Source organism: Heloderma suspectum, chromosome 1, assembly GCF_057233095.1.
Source record: "Heloderma suspectum isolate Gila_16-S chromosome 1, 16-S_ref, whole genome shotgun sequence".
Classification (NCBI taxonomy): domain Eukaryota; kingdom Metazoa; phylum Chordata; class Lepidosauria; order Squamata; family Helodermatidae; genus Heloderma; species Heloderma suspectum.
In genome coordinates this window covers 142637014-142652500 of record NC_139458.1, presented here as the reverse complement: position 1 = coordinate 142652500, position 15487 = coordinate 142637014, and the positions used below count along the sequence as shown (strand labels likewise).

The following is a 15487-nucleotide window of genomic DNA, read 5'->3' as shown; positions in this document are numbered from 1 at the left end:
CTGCATTTTGGACACATTTCTCCATAGACGGTCCTTCCGACCAATTTGGAATGAGCCAGGAAAGTGGTTCAACTGCAGGCAGGAAAGGAGGAAGGCAAAAACAGAGCAATGAGGTCCCCATTGTCTCCTGCCTAGTACAACAAGGGAGCATCCTCTCCTCCAAATTCAAGAATAATTGTGAGAACCTATTTTGCCCATGCTGTCATGAAGTCCCTGGCTGGTACTCCCCATAGATAGTTCATACGAAGTAAGGATGCCAGCACTGACATATCTACCACACTGTGTCTTGCAAACCAAGGAGGCTGCCTTCAGCAGCACAGCCACCAAGAGCAGAATGTGAAGGGAGGGAGGAAGAAAACGTGGCAACAGAAAACAGGCAAGTATCAGTTGCATGTAGCATACAGATGGGTAAAACTGGAGAGAAGAAGGGATGTATCTCATCCCATCCCCTCTCATCCCATCCTCTCCCCCCACACTACATAATGTTCTTCTGTATGTTCATGTGTAGCATGGCCATATCTCATACCTTCTGATGTTCTCTGATCACTCTGAACCCAGGAGATTTCATGTGATGGCCCCAGCAGCCCAGCCAGTCATTGTTTCCTGTGGGCAATAGAGCAGCAGAGATTATTATCTGGACAGCATAGTGGATACATTTTTCTACTCTATGCACAAGAAATATAGCTGTCAGGTCTCCCTTTTGTCCCTGCTGAACTTCAGTAGTGAAATCAAAACACAGACAAGAGGCTTCTATCCACAACTCTTTAATCCTTTTACTTCAATGGGTCATACAGATGCTAATTGTCAGTAACTCACAGTCTACAAAGGAAAAGCCTTCAGGGAGTTCAAAGGGAAACCAGGAAGGTTGAAAGTTGCCTACCATTTGAGAAAAGGCAGGCACACTTTCCTAACTTAAGGGGTGGGGGGGATCTCCCTCTGTCTCGTGAGGTATCTACATGTAGCTGTTCCCGCCGGGCCAATCGGGCAGATTGCCTAAGCTCCACCCCTGCCAGCTCTCTCTTGGCCCTGCGTCTGTGCCTGGCATCTAAGAATTCAGGCTGTCCAAGCCCCACCTCTCCCTGTTCACTATCTATCACGGGGGTGTGTGAAGAGAGGCTCTCTCCATCCAGCTGGACTATTGAAACCTGAGGAGATTATCTTGCCCTGTCCGGAAGAGTCTGGGAAAGTTCCTCCCCCACGTTTTGCGGTTCCTCTTCGGAATCTGAGCTACTCTGCCACTGCCTATGCGCAGAGGCACCTCTGACAATAACAGTCACAGACACCTAACAGCAGCCTCATACAAGTGGCCCCAGAACTCTGTGGAGAACTGTACACAATAAGAGTATTGTAGCATCAGCAACACAATGTATACTGCAAAGTCAAGCACCATGTAATAAAGCAGGGGTGGGGAATGTCTGGCCCTCCAAGTATTGGTGACTGCAACTCCCATCAGCTCTAGCCACCATGGCCGGTGGTGAGGGATTATGAGAACTGCAGTCCAACAATGTCTGAAGGATCGCATGTGCCCCATCCTTGCAGTAAAGGCTGAGCAGATAAGAGATGTCTCATTATAGCCCCCAACCCCTTTTCCAGATCCCCCACTTCCTAGCTAACTTTCCTTTCATGGGGGGAGAGAAGGATGGTTGTATTTATGAAATAGTTTAATGGAAAGGGCACAGACCACAACTGATCACAAGGTGAAGAATTGCTAAAATGTATGTGCAGCAGGACAGCCTTTTATCCCATGTCTTGAACCTTCTTTCCCAGCCTCTATAAGCAAAGACCATGCTGCACTAGTGTGGCTCTGCAGAAAACATTAGCATCTCATGGGTGTAACCACCCCAGTGAGAGCTGTCAAAGAGGATACACCTAGGCAGAAGAGCCAGAAGACTTGCCCAAGACTTGGGAGGGAAGCAGTGGAAAAGCCACAATTAGATCTGCAGAGTCCTGATTTGCAGCATCACACGGAGTCCTCCATGCCAGAGAGGAACACTGGAGTACCAGTTCTATTGGGTATTCTCTCCCTCTGCAGATCCTCAAAATGGGACAATGAATTTCCAAACACCCAGTTCTATCCCAAGGCAAAGCTGTGCACCCACAGACCATTCCCACATTGAAGATGACTCACTCCTGCTAATTTTGAAGTGGGACCTGGCAATCGTTTGTTTCACAATGTTGGGAGTCACTGTACTCATCTTCCATCGCAGCATCTTCCTCTGCTCCCAAGGGAGCTTCTCCACTAGGATGAAAGCAAACCCTAAGGTTAAGCAAAAACCCAGTCTGGGGAGCACCCATTTCTTAAAGATTGGTTCATCATGGAGCACAGAAGCCAGGAGGGGAGAGATTTCTACCCAAAGAATCTTAACAGAATCAGACTATGAAATAAAGGAGAAACCATGGGCAGAAGTCCCAGCACTTGCAGTGGTTCTCAGGCTGTAAGACAAGACCCTGTCAAGGAGCACCAAGCACCTGAAGTGGGGATGCAAAGTTTCTGGGAGGAACTGGATCCTCAGGCAAGTGTACCTTTCCTCGCCTCACCAGTAATGGGTAAGCCAAATGCCCTCTAGCAGAGGATCGTCAGTGATTTTGAGGGGTTTCTTTTCTATATGCTCTGCTGTGGAACAGATAGCTGGTGCTGGCTTGGTGGGAGGTGGAAGACAGAATAAGTTGGGGGGGGGGGCAAGCTCAAGTAACTATGCTGCCATAGCAAGAAGCATCCAGAGCCTGTCAGCATGCATATCCCAAGTGCTCAAGACCACCTTTAAGCCTTCCAGACCAAGGGCTGCTGCTGTGCCTGCTCCTCACTAGGAAAACACCCAGGCCACAGCAGAAGGAACAAGACAACTCGGCCCATCTCTTTGGCAAGGGAATCTGCATGCCCACTCTCCTCATCACAGGACAGGGCAGGAGAGAAACATCGCTCTTCCTACTGTGGCATTAAGACTGAAGGCCAACGGGAATGCCCATGAAGTATTACACTCCCTGTTTCAGCCATTTCAGCCCTCAACTTCCTTACTAGTGATCTCAAGATTCTACAGCTCCACAGATATGCTATAAGCCAGGGGAGGGCAGACCTCAGGCTTATGGGATCTCCTTAGGGTTTTTTTTTTTACTAGAACCCCAAGATCAATAGTCTGGTGCAAAAGACATACACTTTCCATTGCAGAACTGTGAGCTCAGGAATTTATTTTGAGTGCCAGACCTGAGTTCACAGTTCTTACACACAAAAATTCACTCCTGGGTACCACCACCACCCGCTCTCTTCATTTCTGCAATATAACTTAGGAGTGGGGGTCATTTTGTTGCTATTGTTCAACCATTAGGAGCCAGAAATCCTTACCAATCTACTGCAGATCTCCTGGAGATCTACCAGTACATTCAGACTTAACTTCTGCCTACCCCTGCTATAAACAAATCTAGATTTAAGCTTGCCTCTTAACTTTATCAGAACATCTTTGTCCCTTCCCTTCTCTAAACCACATACTTAAAATGACTTTACCATACACATCCCATTGTCACGTCCTCACTCTATACTCTCCTGTTTTAAGCTCCAAGTCCACCCTACCACTAATATCTTCTGGCTTTGCCTGTTCCCTGCAATTAATTCAGATCCACCTTACCTCTCTCATCCCGGGTACCAAAATATAGGGTGGGAGACACACTGGGGAACAGGCTGCATATGAGAGCTGGCTTGAGAATTCGCTCTTGACCCTCAAGTGGAGGCACCAGTCCCTCAACGCAATTCCTAGGAAAAGAAACAGGATTGCCCATCTACACAGTTACAGGAGTAAAGAAGCCAAAAGGAACACAAAGCCGAGTTGGGGAAGCCCGCAGTGTAACACCTTTTCTGGGATATCTGTTTCCATTATACCCAGTCCAGTTTAATTCCTGCGGCACTTAATCAACTCTGACTGGAAAAGTGAACTTTGTTTTGGCAGAGAAGCATTGACAAATGATGATCTTCAGGAAAGGAATATAAGCTGCCTTTCAGCCCAACTGCGTAGCAGCTCTGTTTCTCTTTGCAGAGAGTACATCGAGTCAGCATAAGCCGGCTGATCCACCAGGACAGAGTCCTGGTGCATACCCAGCATCTTGTGAATATCCCTTTTTTAGTTTCTCTATGAACAAAAGGGTCCAGTACACTGGACAGAAAACACATCCAGTTCATTTTGAAAACTAACCTGGATATAATAGCCACAGAACCATTGGGGGATAAGCCAGATGATGAGGAGCCATCCGATTCCCCTGAAGAAAAAGGCAAAGGTAGTTTAAGGTTGCAAAATCTTGGCCACGCCCCATCAACACCCTGAAGAAATTCGGCCTCCCTTCCTTTTAATCCACTTTATAACATATACATGCTCCCCTCAAATGGGTGCTCTTTAAACATTCTCCCAGCCACCTGCTTATCCATGAGTACTTCTCATATCACGACAAGAGGGAGACCAACCAGGGAGCTTGTTTCACCCTTCCCTGCCAGAAAGAACAACAATAAGAACTTTGAAACTAAGCACTAGTGCCTGAGTTTTGGTTCTTTCCTCCTCCCTCCCAATCCCTTTTTCCTTTTGTGTGGTGTCTTTTGGATTATAAGCCTGAGAGCAGGGTTACAATCCTGGCTCATTATTTATCTTTGTAGGCTGCTCTGCCTTTTTTTTGGCAGAAGGAGGGTAAAAATACTGTAAACAAATAAATATGGCCAGAGAATGTCCAATTGACCCAGCCACCTCTCTTGGCCCTCAAAACAGCTCCCACATGGCTGAGAAAACACCTAACAGGCACCATAATTTCTGCTCAATGGTTTCAAGCAAGACTTGGTATCATCTCAAATAAGGGCTGCGGTTAGGGATATCCTTTATCTCTGTCTGCTCTTCAACACAGACTTGGAACCCCTTGTGTGCGTTCTATTAAGACAGGACCCCAACATTAAGTTGGAAGAGAGTAAAAGATTTATTTACACAACACTTTGCTCACTGCTTCACACCCCAAAAGCCAAGGTTCACCTTCTATTTAAATAAGGATATCGTAAGAGTGATGAGCCACAGTGCAGGATTATACTAAAGACGACACTTCAAAACACAAGCAATAAAATTATTGCAGTAATAAAACACAGTAATTAAAATCTCAGGTTCATACATCACAATGTTAATAACAGCCAGGACAGTCAAAGTGCAGCTTTCTTCTAAACCCTTATTCAAAGAACTTATTGACCTAGGATGGTTAGAATGGGTCAGTGATAAGCCGAAGCAGCATTATCCTGAACAGCAGCAAGATTGCAACAATGGAAAGATATTTGTGGGGACTAAATCTCCCCCCCTCCCATGTTTATTGAGTTATGTTAAGAATATTCGTAGCATGGAAATTGAGGGCACAATCCTATACTAAAGATCAGCTGGCTATAGGGCTACAACATTTGGCATAAGTCCCACCACCATGACAGACAGTCCAGCAGAACAGCTAAAAAAGGGCACAGTCCCCACATGTGTTCCCCTCGCCTCTCGGGATAAACATGTATAGGAGGCAGCAGCCGTTTCCCTTTATAGCAGTGGCACCCCAGTCCCCACAATAATTCAAGTATAGGATTGCTCTGACTAAATATTAAAATGTTATTACTGCGGTTTCTTCTAAACCCTTATTCAAAGAAGTTATTGACCTAGGAGGGTAGAATGGGTCAGTGAAAGCCGGGGTCATAACTCACTCTGTAGTATTTTGAGACAAATCAAAGAAGAGTTAGTTTCTGGATAAATGAAAATCAGTTAACTAAATAGTGGAATAGAATAGAACAGTAAAGTGTAAAAGATCCAATTCTTTCTCTCCCTTAAGCAGCAATCAATGAGATATTTCACAAAATATTCACAAGTGTATATGATACATACAGGCTAAAGGGACCCTAGAGGTAAATTATCCTACTAAAGCCAGCAGTAATTATGATTGTAATAAATCTTAGCTCTTTTATTATATTTCTGTCTATTATATTATGGATGTACATGCACTGTACTTATGCTAATGATGGAAATATTTATTAGTATGGCAGGAAACTAATAAACGGGTTTTTATTAGATCCAACTTGTGTTTTGAAATGAAAGCAATAGCACTGGGGGGATGCTTGTATTTTTGTACTTTGAGGAAAATAAGTAATAAATAAATAAATACAACTGACCTTCCCCATCCTCCTCTTCCCCCTCTTCATCTTGACTGCAGGCATCTTCCAAGCCATCAGGGAGTTCTTCCTCCACATCTTCCACCTCCGCTTGGTCCAGCAGGGGCAGATTGACTGAAGCTCTACAACACAAAAGCTTACAGCCACAAAGTGGAACCCTCTAGGTAGCTCAGATACATTCTTGTAGCTCCTACTCAATGTAACTCCTACTCAGAAGCATCTACAACCAACAAACTGGGATGACGCGATCCCAGACATAAGCAGATAAAGCTAAAGCATCCCAAAGAGCTATTACTAGGCCTGTTCCCCACAATCTTTTTTCCACTATGGGAGCTAATGAGAACTACAGCACTAAGCATTCTGCATTCAGTTCATTCCCAAGACTAGGAGCAGTTTCATGCTTGGCTGTTTCCGTATATGGGTATTACTTCCACACACACAAATGGTACAGTGTTTTTTCTTAGCGGTATAGGACAGTGGCAGCTAACCATCTTGTCAAAGTTGAGACAAATATTGTTGTGTAAAAGTGATGAAAAGCATGGGGGGGGGGAGTTAAGGCCCAAGTGACAATGCCACTCTCACACTTGTCAAAAAGGTTGTCTACCGACAGTAACACAGAATTGCCATCTCTAATCTAAGAGTTGTTTTGGAGACAGTGATAAAGCTGCAAAGCTAGCCAAGGGATGTCAGACCCTGAGAGATAAAAAGGGCTTAGGTTAGCCAATGAAACAGAGAAAGAAAGATAGTATTACATATTCCTGTTTACACTAAGCACATCATGGAAGGGAGAGGGACTGAAATACTCTGGTACTATACTGTTCAGCTCATTCTATACCGTATCACACCCAGCCTTTACCAAGCGATACTGAAGGGGAAACATGGCCTTGACGCAACAGACAGACATCTAACATGGTACTTACTCAGTATCTTTCACAGTAGTAGGCTGCCCCCATTTTGTATCCATGCCCAATTGGAGAGAGGAAATTTTTGTCTCTACCTCAGAGACAGTAGTCCGTGGGGACAGCTCCGTTTTTACCACCTGCTCTCCAGTGTTCACCAGTGGGGGGTTGACAGACTGACTCGAGGTGCTTTGGTTGGAAGGTTCAGAATTCGAGGCAAGGAAACGAAGATCAATGCGTTTAGTGTAGACATCGGCAGCTTCGGTGCCTGTAAGGCTCTGGTGGCGGCTACCAGGCTCCAGATTTGGGGAGGTGGCAGCTGGAACTTCCTTTGGGGTGATCTGTGCTACAATGTGTGGTTTCCATCGATTGAACAGACTGGACTGGAAGTTTGCATTCATAAGGCAGGAGCTGTCAATGCGGTGACCAAACTCATTGTACGTACTGACCTTCCGGATACCACTTGCAGTCAGCTTCCTCATGGCTTCTGTCAACCGCACATCTTGTTCTTTCAGGTTCTGCGACCTATTCTCACCATCCTCAAGTCGCCAAGAGGGCCGCTCTGCTTTGAGAACCAGGCCATTGTGAACAGGGGAGCGGGGAGCTTTGGCACTGGCTTGTTCAAGAGTGAAGCTGCTGCCTTTCCCAAGTTTCCTTTCAAGATTTTTGGGAGAGCCATCCCCATTTCCCCCAGAATGGGTCCAGGAGAATCCCAGAGGCCTTGACAAGCCTTTCAGCTTCTTATTTTCTGGTGGCAGCGGTTGGTGCTGCTGCTGCTGCAAAGGCACTTTAGCACTAGTCGGCCTCAGGAATGAGTTGTTGTTTAGCACTGGTCTATACGCACTGGAGCTTTGTTTCCCTGAGCTTAGAGGAAACCCTTTTGACACTGGACCGGAACGCTCGCCGGCAGCACTGGGCATAAGGAATGGATCCACAGCTGAGGATGTCATGGTGTTGCTGAGAACAGAACGATAAGCAGGCGGGGGTGGGACGCGAAGAGGTTTCTTCTCCAAAGTACTAGGCTGCAAACAGATGGACTCAAGCCTCCGGTATGGCTTGTGTCTGAAGTAAGAACGCCGATAGAGCAAGGTGCTGCCAAGGAAGTTTGGGAGGGAGTGGGGCTGAGGCGGAGGCGGGCTCAGGAGCACTGCCTCACCACATAACGACTCTGGGTACAAGAGGCGGGGACGCTGCAAAGAGATCCCTGAGTGGACCCGGTGATGATCCTGAAAAGTGGTCACATGATTCTGTTCCAGCTGCCAAATGGGCTTTACTTGCTGCTTAGCAAGGAACCAGGCCTTACTCTCATGAAGCTTTGCTGTAAGTGGTGGCACTGTCAGCCCTGGTGAAATGCCCACCTGGAACTGGCTTCCCCTCTTGAGGCCTAGGCTATAGGCTTCTGGCCCTGCTGAGGCCATGTAGAGCCATCCCACACTCTCAATGTGCAAAGCTGGTGAACAGGAGTCAGTCAGAGAGGCATCTTTACCATGACCAACCTGAAACAAAGAAACACATATAAACCTTTTGAGGTCCAGAGCAAACTCCACTGTGGCCTCCACTGTCATTGCTACTAAGGCCTGGTTCGCACAATTACCACAGTTCATGGTGCTGTTGCGGTGCACAGCGGATTGCAGTGCATGCTGATGGCCACTGTGATTAAGCAAGCCTTGGCAGGCAGTCACCACGGCTTACTGCAACATGCAAACCTGGCTGTGGTTAACAAACCACCCCCAACCACAAAACAGTCCATGGGTTGTGGGCAGTTTATTAATCATGGCAACGACCCTTACTGGGTTCACACATCACAATAAGTCGCAGCGACCACTGGCTGCAGCTTGGATATTCACAACGGCTGCTGGCAAGTGCCAGAACCCACCATGGCTTAAATAAGCCACAGTGGGCTGTGACAATCATGCAAATTGGGCCAATGACTAATGAATGACATGCCATGAAATCTGGAGGAAAGGCCAATTTCTGGGGTGCAAAGCATTTTAACAGCACCTAGAGGAAATAATAGCATCACTGGGAAGTCTTACTCTATGCAGGGAAGAACGATTCAAGTGTTTTGGGGGACTGGGCATGGGAACACAGTTTAACATGTTAAACAACTGTTTTTAAAGGAAACAAGCAAGCAATAAGTGAGCAGTGTTCCTGCTTGTGTAAGGATGAGAAACAAACACATAGATACAACATTCCTTCTTCCGCCAGTTCGAGTTTTTCTCCTGATTCGTCTTCTGAAGCAAGAACATTCACATGGTGTTATAACTGAGACAGAACTAGACCTAACAGCAACCCCTTGCCGAACACATCTAGCTCCAGCCTTCAGACTAACACAAAAGGTCCTTCATTTGGTTACCCAGCCAGGTAACAACTCCTCCTTAGAACTCTTGGTGGTAGAACTTCAGAGTGGCTGCCTCAAGGGACACAGGGTTTGGTCTACATATAAAAGGTACACTGTATAACCTTCATGGTAGAAAGCAACTATTTATTTTCAGAAAACATTCAGATCTTGTGTCAGCAGGGTTGCTAACCCATTTTCATTATGTGATGTATCAGAGTTAAATGGATTACCCCTTCCCTGCCCTTCCACTGGCATAATATAACATCAGGAATCAGATCTCCCATGCAGACGAAGAAAAGCTGACAGTTTAATTACCAGGTTACTAGTGGAGGGCTGGCTGTTTCTTCTCTGCAGAACCCTGCCAACTGAGAGGCAGCCCCCAAAAAACACAGTCTTGGTTTCAAGCATACAGCCCCTTGTACAATGTACCAACAGAGGCAGCAGGAGGCACAAGTAAAAATACCACAATTTTGGCTCCAACACCAATTTTCTCCAACAATCTAACTAATGGGGATTAGTAAAGAGGCTTCCCTCTATATACTGACTGCCCTTTTCATCTTTCAACCTTCTAGAGAGCTTACCAAGCAATCTGTTTAAAGAGATGCTAGTAGATGTAAAGGCGGGGAAGGGAAGAAGAGCATCAGGGCATATATATGCAATGCATCTGAAAGGAACCAAATCGTCTAAGATATATATATTGATCCAGAGAAGAATTACCACTTCCATTTTCTTGTAAAGAGCTGGTATACAAGGCTGTTGGCAAAGAAAGATGTTGGTACATATGAATGAATCTGCACAGCCAAAAAAATGAAGTTGTCTCAGAAACGCAGCCCACCCCAGAGCAGACTATTCATGAGAAAAGCCCTTTAGTGCTGACCTCATATGATCAGCAGAAAGCTCACAGAATTAGCAGCACTGTAGAACTCCAGTATGCTACATTCCAAAGATGGCACTACATGGCCCTCCATACAGTCTGAAAGAGATTTACATCAGACAGCTTGTCTCTAACTCGATAAAAAATCCATTCCTGTGCATGGATGCGCTTTACACTCTAAGCAGTATACAAAATACTGTTGTCACAGAAGTCACATTTGAGTTATTATACTAGGTTCCCACCATCACATAGAGCCTCTAAGATCTTGGCCAACAGAGAAAAGAGACCTTTGCTCCGATAACAAGCTTCTATGCTATCCCAAAGCAAACTGCCTCTGTACCAAAAAAACTGCCAACACTCACTAACATTCTAGAATAGGACTTTGTCTACTATTCTGGCTATTGGGTGGAGTGTGCTGCACAACTCTTGCCCTCCTTCAAATGGGCTGCCAGACATAGCAGCAGCATACACCACCTTGCAGGACCATCCTGGAAGGCTGCCGGTTTCTCCCATTCCAAACTCATCAGGGTTTATCAGCCAAAGGTTAGTGTACTTGAGAACCAACAGATGAACAGCAATGCTGCTATCTGCTGCCAAAGGACCTTGCCTCCAATGCTCATCCATCCTCCCTGCCATTGGACTGCTAATGCAGCTGTGCTCCAGTTCAGAAGGCAGCACCTGATACAGCTGCATGTACTGGATTACCTAGTCTACACCCAGCAACACATTCCAACCTGTAGTGACATCCAACCCCTTCTGGCAGATTAACGCAAAATCAAAGAGGCTACACTGAGCTACCAGCACTTGGAAGGGTAGAGTTTCCTCTCGTAAATAGGTTGCTTACTATTTGCCAGATACTGTTCCTCAACTAGGTTCTTAAGGAAAATTGATACCCAAGTATTTCTGAGACCAAAAACCAACAAGAGCACGGCAATGAGATGATGCAATTACAGAACCAGAAGTTTCTTCAGAGCCTCTCCAGCCCCCTCCAACATTATTCCTCTAAGGGCCATCCCTATGGAGGCTCTCCCAGCCTAGTTAAAAATTCCAGTGAAAGAGCTCCATGCACCCTTAGGTGGGGTGTATATTTTTCCCATCATGTAGAAAGCCATTTGGATTTTCTGCCTTAAGACACCAAAAGATAACCGAGCCACCTCTGGCTCCATGATCTCCCTTAAAGGCTTGTTTTTCTGACCGGATGCCCCAAACTGCTGTCCTTAATATTTAATATTCTGAACATTTAACACAAAATTTCTGCTACTTAATTCCATTTGTTCTTGGGTCAACTATATAAGCAGTATTGAAAGAGTGCAAGGTTTAACAGAGTGTTTAAGGGGCAGGATGCTCACTGAACACAGAGAGCTGGCTAAGCCAAGCAAAAATGCATGTCAGACAATATACCAGCAGGGTCTCTAGACTGAGAGATGTGGGTCTGCAATAGCTGTTAAAGAAAAAGATGGAAATGGTGATAAATGGTCATTTAAAAAGAACCCAAGGATCACCATTTTGCAAAGATGGGAGGTGGCCAGTAGATAAGGGGGATTCTTATCTGGTGAATCTCCTTTCTAGATATGAACTGAAAGGCATTCCAGAAGTGGAAGGGGGGCTTCCTCAGGAAGCTGCAGGCAAGATGTTGAGGTGGGGGAAGCTCCCTACTCTCAGTTTGGAACAGCAATGCTTTACTGGAAATCTGAACAAAGCACAACCAGGACAATTACAGAAAGAATAAGATCCCACGACAAAAGAAATCTATAGGCATGGGATGGAATGTCTCTAAGCTCATGTCCAAAAAAGAAGTTTACTGGGTAGGTCATGAGCAAAGGGGCATGTTAGAAAAGGATTTACAGAAGTTTGTATCTCAGGGAGAGCCCAATCAATTCCAGTGTTCTCATTTTCAACTTTCTGTCTCCAGTGCACTGAGGAAGGGGACTTCCCACTTCCAGAATGTCCCACTACTCATTTCTAGAGAATCATGAGCCTTTTGGGATGGCCAGTTAGTATCAAGATATAACATACAAAGATGGTCTAATAAAAGAGGCCACCTTGCCTATTAGCTCTCTTTTGAAAAGGCAACAAAAACTCCTGACATTCAATGCATTCCCTCACTTGCTAATATATATTAAATGACTGAGACAACTCTATAGTATGACCTGTTGTCACAGACCAAAAAGCTGAGTGATACAAGATGCTGGCCTTTGCTAGAGCTGTGATGCCTTCTTAGCAGATAAATCCATCCACCATCCTGGCATGTATGCCTGACCATACATAAGGGAAAAAAGCAAGGCTCAAGGAGAATCTATCAAGGACAGACTGAATACCCCCAAAGAAGTGCCAGCAACATGCCAGCAACATGCCAGCAACATGCCAGCAACATGCCAGCAACATGCCAGCAACATGCCAGCAACATGCCAGCAACATGCCAGCAACATGATGTACTATTATGCAGGCCTCAGGTTTGTTACATTCCAGAGAACAACAGATTTCAGTTATTTTGAAAGCTTTCAACCTCATGGTTTTACCCAGCCTACAGTTTAGATACACTTAAAATTCCCACAGCACTATGTTGGATGGATGAGAACTACGATCCCTTTATGAATGTATTTGTTAAGTCGTGTCTGACTCTTTGTGACCCCATGGACCATAGCACGCCAGGCCTTCCTGTCCTCCGCTCTCTTCCAGAGTGTGCTCACATTCATATTCATTGCATCGGTGATGCTAGCTAGCCATCTCATCCTCTGCCGTCCCCTTCTCCTTTTGCCTTCAGTCTTTCCCAGCATCAGGGTCTTTTCCAGTGAGTTTATGAATGTATACAGACAGATAAATCTCAAAAGCATATTGTATAGCCATCTCAACTCGCATCAGAAAATCCCTTTATGAATGTATACAGATATATGAATGTATTATGAATGTATACAGAGATGTATACGATCCCTTTATGAATGTATACAGATAAATCTCAAAAGCATATTTTTTAGCCATCTCAACTCGCACACAGCATCATAGAAGTGCATGATGGCTTAAGTTATGGTAGAGAATACAGTTAGCAGTGCAATCCTATTCATGTTCACTCAGATGTCAGTCCCACTCTGGTCAGCAGGGCTTGTTCCCAATCTTGGATTACAGTCCAAAATAGTTTCAAACATCCACCCAAATGCCAGTCTACTATACCAGCAATACCATGTCCTCTTTCCTCTCTTCATTTTTCATCTTTATTTAGCATTCAGGAAAACTCTCCCAAACATTCAAAAGACCCAAATAGTTTTTGCACATCAAAAGCATGGAATCCCATCAGGGTACCTGGACATCTCCCTGTTCTTGTAGGACTAGAACTATATATGAAAACAGACTCAACAACACTTTCCTGCACACACATCTCATAAGGCCCTTAAAAGATATTAGCCATCACTCTGATGCAAATATGGCCCACTGCCAAACACCAGCAAGGTTATGTGACAGAGCAATTATGCAGAAGTGTAACAGTGTACCATAGCAACCCTGACATTTTCACTTGTTACATACAGACAAGATTTGAACAACAGCTGCTGAATTTGGCAGAGAACAACTGTTCTTTGACAGAGAAGAATAGGTCTCACCCAGGTCTCTCACATAGGTAGCACACTGCTCTCTTGATCATCATAGCAGAATGCAAATGAGGTTTAGGAGGATTTACCAAGGAAGTAACTGCAATTGCCCTCTATTATTCACAGCCAAGATCTCTCCAAGGAGTACTCTCGCTATGGAAGCTATATTTCTCAGAATTGCCCACCAGTTTTAATATGGTGCATCTTGTAATGAAAGGAGCTGTGCAGTAAGCAGCTGATAGCCCTTTAAAATTCAAAAATACTTAATCATAAAGCTTTTTAAAAAAATATGTTAAAACTGCATACTAAGGATACATTGATTTCTATCCCCTCCCTGCCCCCAAACATGCCTGCACTCTCACTAGAAATTCTGCCAGGAAGGTTCCTTTTTTTCTTGATGCCATGTTAAAGATTTTAAAGAGTGGTGTGCTGTTTGCATTGTATTAAAACCAGAGCTTTAATCTGGTTTTAATACACCATAATATTGAGCCCAAAGACCTGTAATAGCATTTTGCCCTTAGTTGCCTGTTTGGGTTGAGACTCGTGTTCCTAAGTTGAAAGTAGGTTATGCTTCTAATCAAACAAGGTGGACACACTGAATAGCAGATAATGAGTGTGAACAGCAAACCAGGATTTCCATTCGTTGCTATGGCTTCCAAAGATGAGCAAACAAAATTTATGAAAAACAAACTGTTTCACAGTAATCTTGAAAAGTAAACAAAGAGCTGTGAAATGCTTAACAGGTCTTAACTTGCCTTGCTATCTATAACTCAGCCGAGTGCACGTTATTGGAAGGTCACAGAACTGGCTAACCGACAAGCTAATTTTCCTCAGTGCCCAATAGAGGGTATCTTTGACCATCACACTCAGTAGTAAAGAAACACTCATCTGTTTGGACATTTTTATACCAAACACAAGCTCGGTCCCATCACCTCTGCACACCTGTGTTTTTTCCTGCTGTTGCCATCCCTATCTTGTCTGTCTCTTTTTTTTTGGTTGATTGAATCTCCCCTTTCTCATGCTCTCCATTATATGAATGTTTGTGTACTATTGTCCCCCTTTGTCTCCTCTTTTTGCCATAAAATTCTCTACACCTGAAACCAACTTCCAGCTTTCAATCTGTCAAACCAGTTCCCTCTTCTCCTTTAAGATCTACCTCAAATTGCACATCACCAATGAAGTATTTTAAGAAGTCTCCCCTAGTCTCCTCTATGCCAACTTTACTATTCACACATGCCTCTTCCTCAGTGTTCTGCATGGAATGCAGACTGCAACCCCTCTGAGCAGGGGCTTTCAGTTGCATGTTTTGCATAGCACCGAGCACTCTGCTGGTATTAATTCAGTGCTAAACAGTAGTAAAAGTGATAGCACCACAATCACTACACATGGGGAGAATGCTAACCAAATCCCAAGTCAGGCAGACTTCTCAATATACCACAGATGAAGCACACTCATACTTTTCCTAGACAAAAGCTTGCTAAACTCAGCAACATGCCACTGAATGCCAGCTAGGGAGAGCTATTGCCTTCATGCCCTGCTTGTGGGCTTCCCTGAGGAGTCAGGCTGGCCAGTGTGGGAAACAGGATGCTGAACTAGAGGGATCTGTGGCCTGATCTAGGGGGGCTCTTATGCTCTTGC

At 44.9% G+C, this 15487-nt stretch overlaps 1 protein-coding gene across 2 annotated transcripts in view; it reads right to left on the bottom strand.

Annotated features, from left to right (window-relative positions):
• TTLL4 (tubulin tyrosine ligase like 4) overlaps positions 1 to 15487 on the bottom strand; it is a 44280-nt gene that overhangs the window by 25888 nt on the left and 2905 nt on the right. For both annotated transcript variants that reach the window (XM_084805400.1, XM_084805390.1), the window contains exons 2-8: positions 7075 to 8549; positions 6155 to 6276; positions 4182 to 4245; positions 3621 to 3745; positions 2129 to 2239; positions 527 to 603; positions 1 to 72 (exon numbers count right to left, since the gene is read on the bottom strand). The exon at positions 1 to 72 is cut by the window's left edge and continues 123 nt beyond it. In XM_084805400.1, coding sequence (XP_084661526.1) covers positions 1 to 72; positions 527 to 603; positions 2129 to 2239; positions 3621 to 3745; positions 4182 to 4245; positions 6155 to 6276; positions 7075 to 8471 — 1968 coding nt within the window. In that variant the 5' untranslated portion in view covers positions 8472 to 8549. The remainder of the gene's footprint in view (positions 73 to 526; positions 604 to 2128; positions 2240 to 3620; positions 3746 to 4181; positions 4246 to 6154; positions 6277 to 7074; positions 8550 to 15487) is intronic.